The 22,790-nt window shown below is 30.2% G+C and overlaps 1 protein-coding gene across 3 annotated transcripts in view; it reads left to right on the top strand.

The window, feature by feature from the left end:
• Positions 1–6,988, top strand: part of LOC136072083 (solute carrier family 22 member 15-like) — a 68,973-nt gene extending 61,985 nt beyond the window's left edge. For all 3 annotated transcript variants that reach the window (XM_065820281.1, XM_065820279.1, XM_065820280.1), the window contains 3 exons: positions 1,979–2,087; positions 2,173–2,375; positions 6,453–6,988. In XM_065820281.1, coding sequence (XP_065676353.1) covers positions 1,979–2,087; positions 2,173–2,375; positions 6,453–6,514 — 374 coding nt within the window. In that variant the 3' untranslated portion in view covers positions 6,515–6,988. The remainder of the gene's footprint in view (positions 1–1,978; positions 2,088–2,172; positions 2,376–6,452) is intronic.
• The last annotated feature ends 15,802 nt before the right edge of the window (positions 6,989–22,790 follow it).

Raw genomic sequence — 22,790 nt, 5'->3', positions numbered from 1 at the left:
ATTTGTGGTATTTTGCAATTTAAAAATATTTTAGTATTATTGAGGGCCTTCACTTTAGCTTTTTTATGTGGTGAAAAATCACCTTTTTTAACCACAATGAAAGTTTTCTTTTGATTATTTAAACACTGCACACAAAATAAACAAATAACTGCATAGTACAAAACTGCTAATCAGACAAACACAGCGCACAAAGCTATAGAAACACCTCTGCAACTGATGTGCGATAATGGTGTAGTGGTAGAGTGGTTGCTTTACAAGCGAGAAGTTCCGAGTTCGATCCCACCACATCCCTGGTAGTACCGCATTCAACTTGTTTCTCCAAGTTGAACGCGGTACTACCAGGGACTCTATAACTCCGAAACACGAACCTTGACAAACAAGGCGCAGCGGCCTTGTTCGTCAAGGTTCGTGTTTCGGAGTTATAGAGTTGAGAGAGGGTTGTAATCACAAAAAGTAGCCTCCTTGACTGCAGTGGTCTCCTCGACCTTGGGGAAGTGAATAATTAAAAAATGTACAAAAAAACATAACTGAAACCAGTTTTTACTTGTTTGCATTTGTGAATTAATCTGTTAACATTGTGATGCTATACTTAAAATTAAATATAAGTTTCAAGTATGTAAAAAACCTCATGATTAAAAATCTAATACATCTATGTTTAAATATAAATGCATTGCAGAATAAGTAAAAGCCCATGCAGAATGAGTATAAAACTAATAATTTAAAGTGCGTCTAATAAAAGATAAAAAGTGTGTCTCATAATTTGGATAAGGACTGCATAATTCCTATTATAAGAAATAATTATCTTCTACTATGGGCAATCAATTTACAACTTCGCTGTGTAGTGCCAATACCAGATCCTTGAGACAATTTACTAAAAAAAATTTTCCACAAGTAAGCAGTTTGATTTTAATTAAACTGTTTAAAATATAATTTAAAGTTTTAATTACACAGGTCAACAAAAAAAACCTTTTTTTCTGTGGCGAGCAAACAATACATTTTTCCTATAGCATTTCTCATTTTGATTTCAAATATGCAACTAACTTTTCACAAATCACGTCAAGTTATAAGATATTAGGATTAAATCTTTAGCGTTTGGGGTAAATTACCTAAAATTGTCAGAAAAAAAAAGTTTTTAAAGTATGTCAACTTGGGTCTCAAAAGAAGCTAATTTTTCATAGAGATTTTAGAAAACATAAATATTTATACTTACAATTTATTGGCAAAAAAAATATTGTAAAAAAATGTGTAAGACTCTCATAACAATTTCAACAAAATGTTTTAAGCAAAAATATAAAAAGTATTTATTTTACATTATTATGAATGAATATTGTTTTAAAATCTCTGTGAAAATTTGCTTATTTTGAGACCCAGTTTAACTTACTTTTAAATAATCTTTTTTTGACAATGTAATTTTACCCCCAATGCTAAAGAAGAAACATTTTGTTTGCTCGCAACAACAACAAAAAAGTTTTTTGTTGGCCTGTGTTATATTTCAGTTACATAACTTTCTTTTTACAACTCTATATTGTTTCTTTGGTATTAGTTTATGTTTTAAAATTATCTTGTTAACAATCTCTCACAATACCTTCCATTATTTTACTAGGTATAGATGTTAAAACCAGTTATGATGAAACCAGTTATGTATAGATGTTAATGAAACCTGTAGTTTAAAGCATTTTTAACTGTAAAAACATCTTAAAATTGTTTATTTAACAAATTAACAATTTCTTTTGTCATTCAACAAATCAGCAATGTGTCCTTTAATTCATTCTGTTGTATCATTTGTTAAAAAAACCTTTGCCATAATTTTTATAAGCTCTGAATATATCAAGAAAATCTATCACTTTTGACTATGAGAATAGAAATACATTTTATTAGGCTCTAAAATTTATAAAAGATTTTTTTAATGTTTTTCGTCATGGTCTTTAGATTAAATTTAAACTTTGCCTATAAGCTTTTATTGTTATTTGTTCTGCAGTGTATAATTGGGCTCGCATTTCACTTGCATTGATTGGAAAATTATTTATTGCTGCATCGTATGATGGCATTTCAATATGGTCTGCAGAGTTATATCCAACAATTATTAGGTATTTAAAACTGGCAAATTTTTTAAATCTCATTAAAATAAAAGTTTTTTGTGAATTATGAGAATAAGCCTGTTTTTTTTTTTAGGAATCAATCTATTGGTTTACTATCAACTATAAGTCGTATTGGAGGAGCAGCAGCTCCTTGGGGATCGCAATTTCTTAGTTATTATAGCAAATCACTTCCATTTATTATAATGGGATCATTGACTATAATTAGTGGTGTATCTTGCTGTCTTTTAAGAGAAACACGAGGGCTGGCTTTGAAAGAAGTTTTTGGAGAACTGGATGGTAATAATTATAAGTTAAAAAATTTTTTGTTACAAGTTTGTTTGTTTTACACATGATTTGTATAATAAATTGTGACATAAATGTATTATTTTTTGGGGGCTTTATCTTTTCTATTAAGGTCTTAAAATGACATTTTGTTTTGTTTTTCTAATGCTAACTAATAATATACTTATTTAGCTATTAAGTTACAAGGATTTCAATTTTTTTTAAAGTCACCATATTTAAAAAAGGAGGTACAAGTACCTCCATATTTAAACAACAACATTTCTTTTTTGAATTTTCACCAGCACTATTTTATATTGAATTAGAATCCTGGGCAAATATATTTTTTAATTACTTTTTTAAGTTTTTCTGAATATTGAAAGGTTTTTCAAGACAAAAAGGTTTAGTTAAAGAGTCAGAAAAATCAGAAACAATCATAAGTTAACAAATCTTTTTTACATTAAAGGTATTGCAACTTTGACAAAGGGGTTGACTGTTGCTTTATAAAGCTTTTATTGAGTGCATTGATGATAACATATACAGTTTATAAATATTTTCCCTATAAGTAAACTCATGTCTGTTACTTATGCTTTTTAAATATAATTTTTTAATAAATAGATGTGTGAAGCATTTTCTATAGACTATTTTATCAAGTCTTGCAGTCTTTTATTAAAACTTGCTGTCTGAAAAATTATGTTCTGTGTCTGATTGTTTATCTTTATGGAAATGCTGATCTTTTCTTTTTCATAAACTTGCTTTTGATATAGTACTTCTGCCAGTTGCACACCATGCTCAAAACATAACTGTTGATTTTCAGGAAATGATCTCCTAGTATTCTTTGTCACACTTGCTCCATCAGTTCAAAAACTTCTTTTTGAAAGCTCATATTCTGAAAGCTTCTGTTTAAATAGCTCAATACATTCATCTTCAGATAATAATCCTATTGTACAAGTTAAGCCTTAACTCCTGCTTATCCGTGGTAAATAGCCTCACCTGTGAGTTGCCTCAACTTACCTAAGAGAAGAAAATCTCTAATGGAAAACCTCTTATTAATTGTGGTAAAGGTAAACCTAGGATGCTAATCCTTCTTGTGGTAGAATATTTAGTCCTATTCTAATACAATATTTTGTGGATCTGTTAGCGAATTTGTGCGGTGCATATTTTGTATCCACGCATATATAATTATTGTTACAAACAACAACTTTTTAGATTATAATATAGCATAATTAAGTTGCGGAACATTTGATAAAACCATAAAATGTATAATACTTGATATTTGTGGTGACAAATAGAATTAGCCTTATTAATAATTGTGAAATTATAAATGAATTGAAAGTATGCTATTAGGTCTAGGAATTAATTCATGCGCTTTTTAATTGAAAATTGAAGGTTTATTTCAGAAACTAAATGGATGAATACATTAATGAAAATAGTGTCCATTGCTAGTCACTACTTTTGCCCATCTTTCCGGCAATTTACGAATTCCGTGTCGAAAAAATGCTTCATCCTTAGAAGTGATCCAATCAGAGAACCATTTTTCGATATTTTCTGAAGTAGTGAAGCGCTGTCCAATCAAATCGTTATTCATGCAATCGAACAAGTAGTCAGAAGGAGCAATGTCCGGAGAATACGGTGGGTGGGGTAACACTTCCCGTCCGACATTTTCCAAATAGTTTTTGACAGGTTTTGCGACATATGGTCGAGCGTTATCATGCTGAAAAATGAGTTTATCATGTCTGTTACCCCAATCTGGTCGTTTTATGACCAGAGCTTGCTTCAAATGCATTAATTGTCGTCGATAACGTTCTCTATTAATAGTTTCACCAGGTGTCAGAAGCTCATGGTACACCACACCTTTCATATCCCACCATATACACAGCATAACCTTTGCACAGTGAATATTCCGTTTGGGTTGTGATGGACCTGGTTCACCTGGCTTTACCCAGGCCTTTTTTCGTTTAGGATTCTTGTAATAAATCCATTTCTCATCGCCAGTAACGATTCGATGCAAAAATCCCTTTCTTTTCTGTCTTTCAAGAAGCAATTCACAAATGGTCTTTCTTCTTTCCATGTCTCTGTCTTTCAATTCATGTGGAACCCAATGAGACATTTTTTGAATCATACCCATGGCTTTGAGGCGTCTGGAAACTGTTGATTGTTCAACTCCTAACGATTTTGCAAGGTCCTCTTGCGTTTGACAAGAATCCTGATCGAGCAATGCTGCCAATTCTGCATCTTCAAATTTTTTCGGCTGTCCTGGTCGCTCTTGGTCTTGCAAACAAAAATCACCACTTTTAAACTGTGCAAACCTCTTCTGACACGTTCACTCAGCTAGAGCATGGTCACCATAAACTTCAACCAAAGTACGATGACTTTCGGTAGCACTTTTCTTCATGTTAAAGTAATGAAGAAGAATCCCCTGCAAAAACACTTTATCAGGAACAAAAATCGACATTATCAGTTAAATTAAAAATAGTGTTGTTTACGCTTAAATCAAATGATTTATAATGAAAATGATGCGCAATAACAGTGATCTTCGCACGCATGCGTGGCTAAACGATACGCTAAGAAAATAAGCTAGTTTTGTAATCCCTTGTCAAACCGCACAAATTAATTCCTAGACCAAATAGTAAACTGAAAATAATTTCAGTTTACTTGCATACTTTGATTTGGTGATACGCATTTGTGAATTAATTTTTTATTATTATTTGTAAGTTAAACAAAGAATGTGAAATCAATGCTCATAAAGTTTTTAACATTTGGTTTTTGATACCTGAATTTAAAACAGGGCGTGGTAAGCGTTTAACAAATCAAGAAATAGCTATAATCAAAGCATACAAAGATACAGGCTTATCTAATCAGGAAATTGCAAAGAAAATTAAAAGATCTCCCAAAGTGGTTAATAATTACCTCAAGATGAGCGTTAGTTATGGAACTTATAAGGGAAGTGGTGGCTATTGTACGTCGTGCTGCTGCTCAGTACATGATTGCATCTCGAACTCGTGCTGATTTACAATCATCTGTAACTGTTCAACGTGTGAGACAAATCTTACATGAAGATCCAAACACGGTTTGGAAAAAGCGTAAACCAAAACCAAAACTTACTGTTCGTCATGAAGAAGCTAGAGTACAATTTGCAAAAGAAAACATGTCTGCAGGAAGAGTGACATCAAGTTCTCTTTAGTGATGAAAAAAAGTTCAATCTAGATGGTCCTGATGGCTGTCAATATTATTAGAACGAACTTTGAAAAGAGGAAGAAACTCAGCTAAGTCGTGACTTTGGTGGTGGAACAGATATGTTATGGGGGGCTTTTTCCTTTGCAGGAAAACTTCCACTGGCATGGATTTTAACAAAAATTAATTCACAGAACTACATTGACTTACTAGAAATTAGTTTGCTTTAACATGGTGAAGGATTTTCAACAAGACGATGCTACTATCCATAATTCAAACCTTACAAAAGCTTGGTTTAGAAAAAAAATATTCACGTAATTGAATGGTCCGCATGCAGTCCAGATCTAAACTCAATTGAAAATTTATGCAGAATACTTTCTAAAAAGGTTTATAAAAATGGTTATCAATTTGAATCCACATTTAAGCTGAAAGCTCGTATCAGAAAAGCTTGGAATAAAATATCTATAGAAACTATTCAAAATCTAGTGACTAATATGTCAAGTCGCATATTGGAAGTCATTCATAATTCAAGAAGCAATACTAAACATTAAATGAGCTTAAAAACAAAATATTTTCTGTATTTTCTTGTATATAACATAAATTAGGTTAATTCTGTTTTCTCCACAAATTGAACACTTTTAATTTTTTTTCCATTTTTAATTAATTAAACATACCAATTTATAAATTTTTTAATTATAATAGAAGATAATAAGAAATAAAGTAGATTTGATAATTGTTTCACTGCTATTTTTGTTAAATTAGAACAAAAAATAAAGGTGAGGCTAATTCTATTTTCTCCGCTGTATATGTTAAAATTTCAATATTTATTTATGTTATTTGTTATTATTTATTATATTTATATAATAATTAATAACAAATAACATAATAATTTTAATTTATATTAATTAATAATTTTTTTAGATGATAAAAAGACAGGGGTAACAAATAATGGGTATAGCAATCAGCTCGATGTTGCGGTTTGATTTATGACTTAAAATTAATCAATAGTTTTTTGAATCTACTATGTCTGAGATTACATGCGTTATAGAATGGCGATCTCGTTTAAAACGTACCAAGTGGAAAATAATCTTTCGGATTGCACTTGCAAAATGCAATCTTTTAAATATAACTTGACTTGTTTGATTATTTGTATGCTTTAATATCATATAGAAACGTATTTTTATATAATAAAGCATGCAAGTTGATCAACCTGCAGAAATAAACAAAATATTTAATTGTAAAAATGAAAACAGTTTTTTTTTTATAAATATTAAGAAAATTAAAAAAGTTTTTTAATGTTTTTATACTTTTTATCAAAAAAATTTCAAAAGTACACGAGCTCACTCTCACACATATATATTTATGCTTGTGTTAACATTTTTTATTTATGTAAATTAAAATTAGAGGCTTTATGTTTACTTTGTTTATGCTTATAAACATATTTTATAACATTGAAACAACGAATCTTATTCTTTTTTAACTAAACGAGGCGAGACAAAATAAACTCAAAATTCAAGTAGGACTTAAAAAAAAACCTTGAGCAAATGCGTAAACGAAACTTGAAAATTTCAAGAACGCGAATGAGATAGTCAGACTTAAAAAGCGGAAGCAGAAAAAATACTTTGCGACCAATAACGGCAAAGTATTTTTCAAGGGAAAACTTTTTGAATAAAGCACATTATATATTTTGAAATAATATATCTGAGTTTTTTAATTATATATTTTGAAATAATATATCTGAGTTTTTATATTTTGAAATATTGAACTTACAAAATAATATTAAAAGATGTTACGAAAATAACAATTTTTACTTTGGTATTTATTTTTATTAAAACTAGGTGATTTAATAAAAAAACATTGTTTAATTGAACATGCTCGTGTTACCTTCTATTTAGTCCAAAGCTCCAACTATTTCGTAACAGCTGCTTAACATTCAAATGGTATTGGTAAATCATTACATATGCTACGCGACATATATGCAAAGCATATATGTTGAACAACAAGATTTATTATTTATTTTTCTTGTTGAAATTTGTATTAAAAAAAAAAATTTACTTCAAAAAAAGCTGCAAACCAAAATAAGTTAACAAAAAATTATTTTAAAAAATTAGACCAAATATGATAACAGTATTCTATACAAGGACGAATATGGCATATTTTCTTTTTGAGATATCCAACATCCAGACATGAAACAAACTCCAAAAATGTATATGTATACTTATATACTTATGCCAAATAAGGATGCTTTGCAAAAAATTGCTCCTCAACATGAGGAGGTTGCGAATTTTATCTGATCATAATTTTTAAACGCTGATAGGTTATAATATGAAACTTAAAATTTATTGATGAATGTAAGCCTAGTTAAGAATAGTAAAAAAAATATTAACTTTTGACTCTCACGTTTACGGCAGAAGAAGGAGAAAAAATTTTGTAGCTTTTTTTTTTCCAGGCTTTAATCATTTTTGGTAGAGCATTCTTATTTGACCTAAGACGCTGGATCCGCTTCTGGTATTAGTTGTAATAGAGTAACCTGTTTCTCTCAAAATTTTAAAAGTTATTTAATTAAAAATTCTAACACTGTGCTCATAAAAATAATAAGACTAATCGGGCAATAGTTAAAGGGTCAAAACGATCTTCAAAGTTTTCCAAGAATTGAAACTATTTTTCATCAGGTAGGAAAGCTAGATTTAGTTAAATGGTTGTTAAATAGAGAGAAATGAAGAGAGTTTCGGAAACACATCTTTAGAATTACAATGGAAATGTTGTCTAGACAACAAGCTTTGGAAGAATATTAGTGAGAAATAACTTTACTAACAGAAGCAGGAATGGTTTGAATGTTTAACCGTGGGATTGTATTATTGATATGACAGGAAGAGTGTGGTCATATGTATATTTAAATATTTAATATATGAATTAGAGCAAAAGTTCTTTGCACTTGTTAGGTTAATAATTTAAACAATTTATTTTTTGAATTTTAGAAAAGAAAGGAAAAGAAGACTAGCAAACCTTAATCAAACTTTAATACTCTAATAATAATAATAAAAATAATAATATAACAGGTCAATAATATAGTATTCTGCAAATGTTGTTACAAAAATATTTAATTCTATTTTAGCATTTATGGAGATAATGAAATATTAGAGTTTGTATTTTTTTTTGTTTTGTTTATTTTGATTCACTCCCAAAAAGGCTGCCAGCAACCACTATTAAGTTAGGAATTACTAAAAAAAATAAGTTATAGCAAGGCAATGGTTGGCAGAAGACTTACAAAGTTGAAGGCTTTATGAGTCAGGAAATCATGAAGGTGGAAGAGAATTTCAGAGATTTGAGGTGCGGGAAAAAAAACTATACGAATAAAAGTTTTTGGAGCATGCAGGGACAGATACAGTAAGAGAATGAGACTTTGATGAATGACGAGTCAGACTAGAAAGAGTTTTAGTTGATGGAACTAGAAACGAAAGCTCCTTTGAGCAGCAACCATGATAGTATTTGTAGAAAAAAGAATGAGATCCAACTTTACGACGATGGGAAAGAGGCTCAAGCTTATCAAACAGAGCGGGTCCAACTGCGTTTACAATGCATTTTTGGACTTTGTCTAGATGAGAAAGAGCATCATGAGAAGAACCAGTCAAATATGACAACAGTATTCCATATTGGAAAGAATAAGAGATTTGTAAAGGTAGAGAATGGAATCCGGAGAGAGAAAATAACAAGCACGATAAAGAGAAGCAACCTTAGCAGATTTAATAATTTTTCAAAAAGATAAAGATAATCCAAGAAGATATAAAGAAGAGGACTCTAGATTAATATAGAAATGTCAACAATACTGCGTTAGTTGTTTGCAGTAAATAACTGAGTTTTGTTGAAGCTGAAGCTTACAAGCCACTGTGAGCCCCAATCTGTTACAGAGGTGAGATCAGATTCAAGATCGGCTGCCAGTTCTAAGCAATCGAAAAAGAAAGACTTCGAGAAAAAGAGTTACTTTCGATGTAAGGTTGTCGGGAAGATCATTAATGTAGATAAGAAACAAAGTATAACCAAGGAAAGAACATCAGAAGTTGCTGGAAATAAAGAAGAGTGTTGGCCATCGAAGATGACTTTAATAAACTGGTTAGAAAAAACAATTTGACAATCTCAAAAACTTTACCAGATACCATATAAAATGAGCTTATAGAGAAGACCAGCATGCCAAACTTTGTTGTAAGTCTTAAATATATCAAGAGCAGTAGTCCTTGCCTCTCCACCTCCGTCTAATGCACGAAATTTTTTTTGAGTCACAGCAGTTGGCAAGTCAGCCGTAGAGCGAGAGGGTCAAAAACCGTATTGTATGTTTGAAAATAAGTTATTTTACTCAAGTAGAGATAAGAGAAATTTGTTTATCAAAGACTCAAATAACAGAAAAAAAAATGATCAGACAATAACTGGAGAGGCCAGAATGTTCACTGGGGTTTTGAAAATTGTAACAACAAATGCCATTTTTTAACAGACAGGGAAACAAGCCATGGTTTCAGTCAAGCACTTATTAAATAGTTTAGAGAGAATTGAAACGAGTTCTGGAGAATAATTTTGTTAGACTATGACAGGAATGTTGTCTGGACCACGAGCCGTAGAAGAGTTTTATCGAGATATGACTTTAGCTACGGAAGCTGTAGTGATTTGAATGTCAAACAATAGATTAACCTGTTTAATTGGATTGGAAGGAAGAGAACAGCCATAAGATTCGAGGGAATTAGAAGAAAATTTCTTTGCAAATAGTTTTGCTTAACTTTGGGAGAGGTAATAAGATCAGAATGAGAGATGAAATGTTAGATCTATCTTTGTTAATGACGCTGTTAAAGATTTTCCTTTTGAGAAAAAATAAGAGATTTAGTAAACTGAGAATAATGAAGCTTTAGCATCATCATCTACAGCACCTTTTTAAATCAATTTCTTGCAATAATAAATAGCCGTTTGTTCTCAAGAGAGTTGTTCTTTTGAAAAAGATGAAAAAAATGATTACGATTAGATATAGAAGCTGCACAAGAGGGTGAAAACCATAGAGTAGAATGAGGCTTAATATAGAACCAACAAAATGGAATAAAAGCATCCATTTTGACCTGAATCCAGGAGGGAACGTAGGAGGCGCATCTTTCAGCTGAGAGAGAAAAGACATCAACCCAGAGACCGTCACAAAGAAAATCATGAAAAGAATCCCAGTCAGCTTAAGGGTTGCAGTAAGTAGTGTAATAATAGGGTGAGTCCGAAAAGGATGTACGAGATACGAGATGTAAAGATTTAAAGACATCATTGCATGTTCAGAACCACCTAATGGAAAAAAAAGGAGAAATTGAACACAAGCTAGGATCAGAGACCAGACATAAATCAAGGAGTCAAAGTAAATGATTAGGGTTGTCAGGAAAACGAGTCACACTATCTGTTAAGTTAACTATCTGAGTAAGAGATTGAGAATTGCAGAAGTTATTGACTTTAGTGCCAGCAGAGTCAGTGGCATTAGAGCCAAGCTATTTAGTGTGAATATTGGCAGAGGGGTAAAGAGGTGTTCTTAGGTGGTTCTTTACATATAGCACTTTACAATATCAATTACAATATATACGTGTATCAAATGAGTCACTGAATATCATATTTAAAGTAAGGTCTTTTGAAAATCTCAGAAAATTTAAAGTACTAGAAAAACCAAAGTAACAAAATAACATGACATTATAATGATAATTTTCAAAAGATATTGACTATGTTACATACTATTACACTGACTTTAATAAACACAGTTTTAAAGATTATTTATTTAGAGCATTGTGTTTTTGAATGTTATTTTTATTTCACAAAATAATACCTTTTTTTCAGACTGAGTTCTTTATTTACTTACTATCAAAAAAAAATAGATTTTTTTGTTAGTTCTTTCGATTATTTATGTTTTCATTCTTTGATAAATTAAATATTTCACTATTTTGATTTCTTTTTGTTTATCCGTAGATGCTTCCAATTTACCTCATTATAATTATATATTTTATCGTACACCCAAAGATCATTTCGTAGAAGGGCAATGTTGAGAAGCAAAGTAAAATATAATAATGTCTCTAAAATTTTTTGGTTTTATTTGTAAATGGATACTAAGGCAAGCAAATCTTTTTTTAAAATTCCAAAACAGTATTCCACTGTAACACTTATGCTGGTAATATGGGACTTTGTTCCCTATAACTCGGACGTGCTGATGAAATTCTAAAACCTGTTTAATGACTGACTTGGTACAAACTAGTGATCCTTAAACACATCCAGGCTATTAAATAAAAGCAGATAAAACTTTTTGAACTAAATTTTTTTGAAGGACCTTTAATTACCTTGCAGTTCAAAGAACTGCTTTTGATACAACTTTCTTCTCTTTCTGTGTCAATATAGGTCTGCATTTTTTTCCCCATGACTTGTAATAGGATATGTTCTATTATATATATATATATATATATGCATTGGCGGCAAAAAGTCATGCACCCAACTGAAAAATAACACTTTTTTACCATTTACACATATAAATTTTATTTAAAAAACACTAATAACTGTCCCAAATGTTAGCAACATGAAATATAAATGTCTTAAAAATAATGATATGTTTAATATTTTATATGACCGCATTCGGCTTTGAGGACATGCATGATACGCCGTGGTATGGACTCGACCAATGAATGTAAGGTTTCTGGGGTGATGCTTTCCCACGCTTCATTCAAACACCTCAACAAATCTTCCAAACCAGTGGGTTTGGATACCTGTAGCTTTCGAAAGATAATCTCCCACAGATATTCAATGGGATTGAGGTCAGGGCTCTGAGGAGGCCACTCCAAGACTCGTACACGTTTGGAGGTTAAGAAATCACATACCCGCTTAGCTTTGTAACAGGGTGCGTTGTCCTGCTGAAAGACAAACTCACCTTGTCTGCCAAATAAAGCACCAGCTGAAAGGAGCATGTGATCTCTTAGGATTCCAATGTACTGGTCCTGGTTCATTGCACCTACACAGCGGTACAACTGACCTATCCCGGACCATAACATGCAACCCCAAACCATGATAGACCCTCCTCCGTGCTTCACTGTAGCATTAATGCAACTGCTGTGGTATCTTTCACCCACTCTTCTCCTCACTAAAACTCTCTTCCCAACACTAAACACTTGAAAACTGCTCTCATCACTCCAGAGAACCTGTTTCCATTGATCGATGGTCCAGCCACGATGTATCAGTGCAAATACTCTCCGCCTCCGGCGGTGATCACAAGTTAACAGTGGCTAAAAAACCACGCTTAAATAAAAAACAAAAATTTGCCAGGAAAGAGTGGTGCAAACTACATAAAAATTGGTCAACAGATCAGTGGAGCCGTGTGGTCTTTAGTGATGAAATGAGCGTTGAGGTAGACAACAGAAAAGGTCGCGTAATGTTGCGTAGACTTCCAAGCGAACGGTTCAATGAATCATAAATTTTGAAACGAACAAAACAAGGCAGTGGTTCAATAGGCATTTGGGCCTGTATGAGTGCCTGTGGAGTTGGCATTTTTCATTTATTCGATGGTAGACTCAACAAAGAGAGGTACATCGAAATTTTTGAAAACTCGCTTATTCCTAGCATTAATTTATGGCAGTTGCAAGATGGATTTATTTTCCAGCAAGATAATGCGCCGTGTCATAAAGCGCATGTTGTTAGCGATTGGTTCAATTCTAATAAAATTCAAGTGATTCCATGGCGTGCCAATAGTCCAGACCTAAATCCAATAGAGAATTTATGGTTGTGGCTTGATCACAAGCTTGGCAAAGAACAACTTTACAATTTGGAAGATTTGAAATCTTCTATCTCTCATCATTTGAAAAATGTGCCTGATGAAGTAATCAAAACTTTAATGAATTCAATGCCAGAACGAGTATAAGAGTGCTTGAAAACAAATGGAGGAACAACACGTTTCTAAATTATTTTTTATTGCTTTTTGAAATATTTTTGAAACTGGTCTTAAAATTTTGTCCAATTTTTTTTCCCATTTATATTTTTTACTAGTCAGTTTTTTAATTTTTTAACATTATTTTGTAAAAAAATTATAAATTCTTTTATAATAAATATAAAATACAATAAAAATTCTTTCTAAAAATGTTTTTCTTTTTTTGATACCTTTTTCTAAAATAAAATTATACTAAGGTTAAAAATAAATTTTGAAAAAAAAAAGAGTGGTCTTTAATTTTTGGCCACCCTTGTATATATATGTATATATATATATTATAATTATAATAATAGTATAAGAAATAGCAATGTTCAATATTAAACAAATATTCAGTACAAGAGTGTTTTCAAAGTGTTATGAATATTTTGAAACACTATAGCATTTTCCAAATTGATTTTATTCCAGTTAGTTCATTTTCTTTTATACATTGTCCCTACTCGCAATCAGATGTTCGCTACTAACATTCACTTATTCTTTTGTAAGATCATTTGATTGAAATTCTCTTAGTGGAGAAACTTCAATGCTGATAAACATCATTGCTGATGTATGTTTTACAGGCAATAGGTTTTGCACATCTGTATAGGTTATACTCATTATTGAGGAGCCCCTTTCAAATTCTTCATTTTTCACTGGTATGATCATTGATAAAAAAAAACAGACTTTTTAACCTTTGTAATCTAAGTGACTTAAAACTTATTAGCAGTTTCTGATAGAGGGTAGCCTAATAAATCAAAGGTTAATTTCTGTCTTCTGATATATTCACTTATAGTGGAAATATCATTTTTCAAGTGAATTATCAGAAGGCACATCTTACACATCTTGGAAAATACCATTTTCAATAGCCAGTTTGACTTCAGAAAGCTTGGTACCTCCTTAGAATTTTTTCCCTTCAAAAATAAATATGAAACAAAAGATATATGCTTTGGCAATTTTGGCATCTTTTAATTGTAGAATTTCTGAAGTTGATTTGATTTCGTTCAATGCATCAAAAAATAATGCCATACTTTTAAGAAATAAAACGCTCGCAAGTTTCTGTGCTAGGCTTTTAAATTTGGCTCTCTCTCTTTTGAGTCCCGTGTTAAATCAATTGAAGCATTTATGAAATTCAAATGTAAAGGTTTGTGCGAATTTTTTTTTACAGTTCGGAATGGTAAGGCAACCGGAATGGTAAGGCATCGTGTTCTGAAAACTTGCCAAATGCTTCAGAAAAGTTCTCTCTTGAATTTTGACTGAGTGTTGTACAAAACATAAAAAGTCATCGCTTATAGCGATGATAATTAAAGCAATGATATACAATAAGCCGAGGAAACTCCTGCTTCAATTATTTGAAGACATTATTTGACCCAGTCATAACAAAAACACCGTCATTGCAGAATCCTAGTAAGTTTTCGGATGCATAGAAATCCAAAAACCCATGCCAATTAAGACAGTTTAGGATCTGAGTTGCAATTTCTGCAGAAATGACTGCATTCAACTCGAGTAACTTCACAGTTTTTAGTCATCTTCCAATATCTGAAAAAAAAGTCTTTGTGCTCAGTTATAAAAAGCCTACAGTAGATTTAGAAACAGCCTCATTTTGCCAAATTATTACTAAAGCATTACCCTAGTAACGGTATAGATGAGCTTAGCAATGGCTACTATACAGCCTTAATAATTAGTACTGTTATTAAAAATTTTGATATAAATTATTTTTTATAACGGAACTGTACAAGAGCACTTGACAAAAATTACGTTGTAAGTTTTTTTAATGTAACTAAGTACTTAACAAAAGGTTTAAGTACTTAACAAAAGGTTTAAGTACTTAACAAAAGGTTTAAGTACTTAACAAAAGGTTTAAGTACTTAACAAAAGGTTTAAGTACTTAACAAGAGGTTTAAGGTGGCACACAACTGAAAACAAGTTTTTTTGTAAATAATCAAAATTTTGATTTTTTTTTTTTTAATGACAATTATTTTATATTAAAATAAAATAAAAAACAGATAATTTTTTTTTTTAATTAATTTTATTATCCATAATGGCCAAAAATGGGTTGTAAAACATGTGTTTTTAGTAAATCTTCAAAACCTAATAACTTAATTTTGCCTCAACTACTGAAACTAAAATTTTGAACATAGCTTCCTAATCATATTTCACCCTGTTTGACCGTGGGAATTTTTATAATTTAAATTATTTCATGAAATATTGCATTTCTAACAAAATCACCTAATATATATATGAAATATCAATAAATTCAGCACTATAAACATCAATATTTCACTTTCTATAACTTTTTATGAAAATTCTGAGGGTTAAATGAAGTATTATATTATGATAAACAAATCCTGAAAATTGTATTATGTAATTCTGTTTTGTTAATGAGAAAATGTGTTTCAAAGTTTAAAAAAATACATATTGAGAAAAAAGCAAAAATAAGAAAAAAATATATAACAACATAAAAATTATCAAAATCCACCAGAGATGTAACTATCAGTTGTTTCTTTTATTTGCTGATCGTCTATGAAACCTTTTTTAACTGCTCTTATTTTTTTTCTCTGCATTTTACTTTTATCCGTTGACTTTGACTTCATATGTCGAATTCTGGTTTTGTCAACTTTACTTGACGAAGCTAATGTAACAATTCCACTCAAGCCAAAGTATTTTAAAACTTCTAATACACCATTAGCACCATCATTATAATGCAGCACTGCTGAGTATGTTCCCATTTCAATTGTAGACTTACTAACAAATGTGTGCTTTGGTACGCGAGACCATATAATAGAATTTAATGCTTCATTGGCATTTTGCGTCGTTCCATGCAAACATTTAATTAGAAGATCATCAGCCTGAAGATCCTTGATGATTGGTAAAATAAGATTCTTAATCCAGATAGGTATACATGATTTTGATTTGTAATTTGTATTATTTAGAGCCCAATATTTGCACCAACTTGCCAATCCTCTTGGGCAAAACTGATGTTGCATTTGCTGGTTTTCAAAGTTGGTAAAATGAAATAAAATAGCATAAACTGCCTTTTTCATAGCATACAAGTTGTTGACATTTTGACGAATGGCCATGCCATAATAGTTTTGCATAGAATTTATACATTTTTCTGTTAGGTTACCTCTACCTGATAAAGGTGTTTTAGTGCCTTTGTGTGCTTTGACTAAATTTCTAAGTCGTGTACCCAATCTTTTTTGCACATGACCTACACATTCAAGTTTTATTGGAGTGATGTCAAAATCCTGGTAAGGGTTTGAGTTTTTGACATCTTTGAATGAAGAAGTGTCTCCATCACCTAGAAACTCTTTATAAATTAGATTATTTTTTTTAACCGAGCGATTAAAAATTGTTACTGCTCCTGCAGACTCCATACTTCCAGACGAAGATTTGTGATTTATTTCACATTGATGATCAATTATCCAACACTGATATTCTGGAGTTCCTTTTTTACTGTTCCACATTTTACAGCCCATGCAGTACTTAGACAAAACTTCAATACCAATGCATTTATCCCCAGAAATCGCAGTAACTACACCGTGCAATGAATTGTGACCGCGTTTCTGCCATGTACCATCAATTGAAACTCTTACACATGGTATATCCTGAGCAATGTCAACTTTTTTAGAGTCCTTAGTCGCTAATAACATACTTTTCTCTGAAGCACTTTTATAAGCTACCATAATAGTTTTGTTTAATTTTTGAAATCCATTTTCAGATATACATTTTAAGTTCATGCAAGATGAAAATGTTTTTATAGCTCCATAACCACAGCCTACTTCTCGAAAAGCTATTATTGCACGAATATTAACATCATATGGTGAGTTAGCTGTTACTGCATCAAATTTAGCATTTATTGATTTGTTTGATGAATTAAATCTTTTAACATAATCACAGTGTTCACATTTTAATTGAAACAAATGTGCAAATCCTTTTCTACTGGAATCAACATCTGTTAAAAGTAATGGCTGAAAGCAGTTGTTGCATGCAGTTTTAGCTATAAGTTCTTTAAGAATTGAAAAATTAATAAAAACAAAATAGTTATCTTTTCCAGAATCAAATGTATTCGAGTAGTTGGGTTTGATTTTCCTTTCACTAGAACAGCTACTTGCTGCTTGAGTTGTGGACGATGTCATCGTCGATGATAAGATGTAAGAAGAAGATGATTTTTTATTTCCAACAACACCATTCCATTTTCGTTTTATCCTTCTTGATAAATTTTGTTTAGTTTTATTTCCTTGTTTATTCATTTAAAAACAACTTTATTCCAACTAAATTGAAATCAATTTTTAAATTATTTGGTATAAAATGAGAGAAAAGTTACAGTATAAAAGACTAACATTAACAGATTAAAAACACTCTTGTTCGTAAATAAAATTTTGAATTATGACTTTTAAAACTGAAAACTAACAAGAGTCTGCGTATAACAAATTAAAACCAAGTTTGTGATGGTGTTTTACTGTTTTGAATTCAGAAAAACTCCTATGACTGATGGTTGCTAAGGCGTTGTTAGGGAATTTATTTTCAAGTGTCATCTACTAAAATGATATTAAATCAACTTTTATATCATTTTTGAGACTAATTTTTTTTTTATATGTTCAAGGAATGGTTATAGAATCAAAATACCCAAAAATCTAAAAATTGATTTTTTTCAAAAAACTTGCTTTTTTTCAGTTGTGTGCCACCTTAAGTACTTAACAAAAGGTTTAAGTACTTAACAAAAGGTTTAAGTACTTAACAAAAGGTTTAAGTACTTAACAAAAGGTTTAAGTACTTAACAAAAGGTTTAAGTACTTAACAAAAGGTTTAAGTACTTAACAAAAGGTTCAAGTGATGCATTTGCAAAAGTGTAAAATCTAAATTGTGGGAGAAATTGTTACATTCTATTTTACTATTTGTTGTAAACCTGGGGTTCGCAACCTTTTTGTACTCTAGAGCACATTCTAAAATATCAGTAAGGTGGCGGGCACCACCTGTTTTTAATCAACAAACTCCTTCCATAATTTCTCATTTTTCCATAGTTTATTTTCTTATATTTATAATTTATTAATAAATAGTAAACAAATAAAATAAAATTTATAATTCAAATTGCATACACACAGAGAAATGTATTTACATAACGTAAATAAAGTATACGAAAAACGCAATTTAAGAAAAAATTTTATTTAAAAAAAAAAAATCAATGTGTCAATTGGAATTACATATCATTGGCCAGTGCCTCATAATTAAGTGAGTGTGATGGTAATCCTGTTGAAAACAATCATAAAGATCCTTATCGGTAAGTCAAGATCTGTATCTCGATTTCATTAAGTTCAAGTTTGAAAACAATGATTCACATAAATATATCAAACTAAAAAATCATTCAATTTTATATGCCGCTTTTTTCAAAAATAGGATTTTTTCTTTATCCACTGTATTCCAAAAGTCCTCTTTTTGTGAATCTCAGAACTTTTGCAAAAAATTGCTCAAATTTTTATTCACGTAAAGTTGAGCAATTACTCCAAAAACGCTGAGTAAAAGCAATAGCCATTTTTGTTCACCCGGTCTTTTAACTTTTTATTTTTTAAGTCCTATTTACTTTTTATTTTTTTTAAATGAGTGGACCGAGTAAAAGGCAACAAACTAATAAATTTGACACAAACTTGGATGAACTGTATTGTTTCGTTAATTTGATAAGTAAGTGCTTTTTTTTATTGTGTGGTAGTAGTATTGCAGTGCCAAAAAAACATATTGTTAAACGACACTTTCAGACATTCACATTCAAAACTTGAGCAATTTTGTTCAAATTTTTATTAACGTAAAGATGAGCAGTTTACTCCAAAAACGTTGAGTAATTGCTCAGCTTTACGTGAATAAAAATTTTAGCAAAAGCGCTCAATTTTTTATTCTTCTAAAGCTGAGCAATTACTCCAAAAATGCTGAGTAAACGCAATTTGTTTATTTTTATTCACCCGGCCTATTGAACTGCAATATCGCAAACTTATGAACGTGTTTACTAAATCTAGACATTCAAAAAAATTAAAACTCTAACAAATAAATAAAAATAATCCACATTTTATAATAAACGTTTATGAAAAAAATCTTTTATTGTCTAATAGTGGCGCGCACATACGAGTTGTTCCGCCGTCGCCATAGTGTCCACCGGCACGGGGTTGGGAACCCCTGTTGTAAACCAAGTAAAGCTAACTTTACTTGATTACTTTATGATTTGTACTTTAAAAGGAATTATTTACACGGAATGTTAAAATACAGTGAAGAGTGCTCAACAAATGTTAATAAGGAGCCTAATATATATTTAAACAACTTTAAAATGTATTCTACAAAACAGAGTGCTCAATGTTCTTAAAAGTACAGAGCAATTATAAATTAGTAAAAAATCACTTAACATATTTTTTTTTTCATTTTACACAGTGTTTCATCAATAAAGACTCCAGAATACTTTTATTAAAGTTTAAAATGCATTAATTAATTCCATAATTTTATTAAGATACAAGTATAGGAGCAAAACTTTTCCATGATTTAGTTTTAAAAAAACTTCTTTATATAAACACACGTAATTGAGAGATCTGATTCTAAACTAATAGCCATCATCGTAGAACGAAGAGTCGTAAAGAAGGTGGTGGTAAAGCAGTGGTGATAAAGCAGGGTGGAAGTTTACTTAATAGTTTTATTTTAGATTTTTTGTTTTCAGTTGCGCTAAAAAAACTCAATTATACATATTCCTCAACCAAGAAATACTTTACAGTTAATTCCCGGTAACTAAAACTTTTGTTATCTCGAACTGATTTATTTAGTTCGTTGAAATCGTTTAATTGATTACTACTAAAATTTTCCGGATATCGAACCTAGCATAACTCGAACTTTTTATAAACGTGCGTTTATATTAGTCAAACCATTTTGTCGATCCAATTCAGCAACCTTTTTCGGTTAACTCGAAATTTTCGTGTAACAAAAAAGAAAATTCAAACTATTGCAAAAACTACCTATCACATAACATTAAATAAAACAAATTTTTTATTACTTGATATAGCTGTTACAGCCTCATCTTCTGTTATTGTACTATACAATCGATTTTTAAATTAAATGCCACAACTAATAATAAGGTATTATTACTATATTATTATTAAATCAAAATAACTTTATCTTTTTTAAAAACGTCATTCTAAATAAAACAAAAATAACAATGGCCTAATATCTTCTATATTTGTTCGTTGTATTTAGTTCTGAATAGAATTGATCGTTATTAGATGTAAAATAATGGTAATAATATTACTGTTACAAAATAAATCATAATAAAATACCTTTAAAAAAGCAATTATTTTATGAATACAATAATAATAACTTAATAAAAGTATATATAATATAAATATATTAAAAGTATATATTATAATCTAAATATAATAATAGTATATTTAAAATCAAAACATAACTTAATAAAAGACCGTTTAAAAAGTTTTTAGTCGCAATTATATTATCAGTTAATAAGAAAGCCATTGTGTTGCTATATTTCTCGATGTTATCTATTCATGCTTGTACACTCAGTACTATGTGAATATAAAACGTAACCTCTTTTAGTGACGGATCCAGGATTTTTGGTGAGGGCAGGAGGAGAGGGTAGGGGAAAGAGGGAATGTGGGAATGACCATTTTTCGTGGTCCCTTGGAGGTTTGAGTTATCAGAAATTGATTGCATTTCTTAAATTGTACATTAGTAGCGTTGAGAACAGTTCTAGTGCATACAAAGTTAAACCAATGTTTTATATGAAAGATTTTGAGATGGCATTATGATGTATTATAATAGTTAGAAAAGAAATCCCCAACAAAACATAAAATTCTTTACAAGATATTGTTTTAAAATTGATAGATTGCCTGCCCAAACCGAAACCCTCAGTCAATATAGCGGTACACCTTACATGTTCTACATAGTTATCATTCAATGCATACTCCTTGCATTTTCTACCTATTTGTCAGTCGATGTATGTACACTTCTTGTATGTTCTTTCTATTTGTCAGTCGATTTATGAAAAATGAAAGATTAAGGTTCTGTTTGTATTATAATATGTATAATATGTATATTTATCATATTGATATATCGTTTATTTTATGCGCTGTAAAAAAAAATCCTGTGGAATTTTTTCCGGGAAGATTTTTTCTCAGGCGGATTTTTTCCTGCTTCCTAAAATATTACGCTAATTTATTATTAGCAAATAGCTACTTTTAAAAGATAAAATAATAGTGGTTTTATTTTCCGAACATAACTTTAGAGTTTCATAAATTTAATTCCGATTCACCATCTGCTGTTGTTAATTTTCTGGCTTGCGTTTTTATGTGCTACTTTTTTAGAAAACGACTAATTAATATAATTAAAAAACAAAAAAATGAAAATAATGCTGAAACATTTTCCAAACTTTTACTTTAGATATATTGGAAACAGCTTAAAAGTTAAAATAACTTTAGTTAGGGCTCATAGACTTAAAAATGAGATCTGTAATATATATATATATATATATATATATATATATATATATATATATATATATATATATATATATATATATATATATATATATATATATATATATATATATATATATGTATATATACTTAGGTATGTACGTATATATAAGTATTTAAAACGATATAGTAAGTAGCATTTAGTCATAAGTACGAATCACAGGATGCGTCAGATAATACTTTTAAAACTTATTTTGTATAAATACAATTATAAAGCAGGATTATCATTTAGTTTTTTAAAGTGAATAAAATAACACAACTACTCTTGAAATGACTAACAAAAGAAAACATCAAAATCTTTTACTTAAGCAAGTTCTAATATTTTTAAAAGTGATGTAATACTTTGGAAAAAATGTATTATATAAAAGCAATATTTTGTTTGTTTACTATTCCTTATGGAGGTAAATATATATTTTTTCTATTTGTTTATTTGTTGTTGTTGTTGTTGTTGTTGTTGTTGTTGTTAACAACACTGTTGTTCAGTCTATAAGAGACCTTTTGTTTTTTTCATTTGGCATAAGTATGAACACACTTAAGTTTGGAGTTTGCACAATGTGTGAAAGTGTCCTGAGACAAAAAGTATCTGAAACATCATAAAATCCTGCAAGCGCTTATGACCATAATAAGGTTATAAGCAGATATTATCTATAATTTACTAGGAGCGGATCCAGATCATCTAGTTATGGTAGGGGTGGGGGGAGGGGGGGAGAAGCATTTTTTTTTCTTTTTTTCTTTTTTTGATTTGTTGGATCCAAAACATCCAGTAAGATGGTGGTTTTTAGATTTAATAAATTGTGTGCGGTA

The sequence above is a fragment of the Hydra vulgaris genome, chromosome 15, assembly GCF_038396675.1.
Source record: "Hydra vulgaris chromosome 15, alternate assembly HydraT2T_AEP".
NCBI classification, from domain to species: Eukaryota; Metazoa; Cnidaria; class Hydrozoa; order Anthoathecata; family Hydridae; genus Hydra; species Hydra vulgaris.
This window is presented reverse-complemented; position numbering and strand designations above follow the sequence as displayed.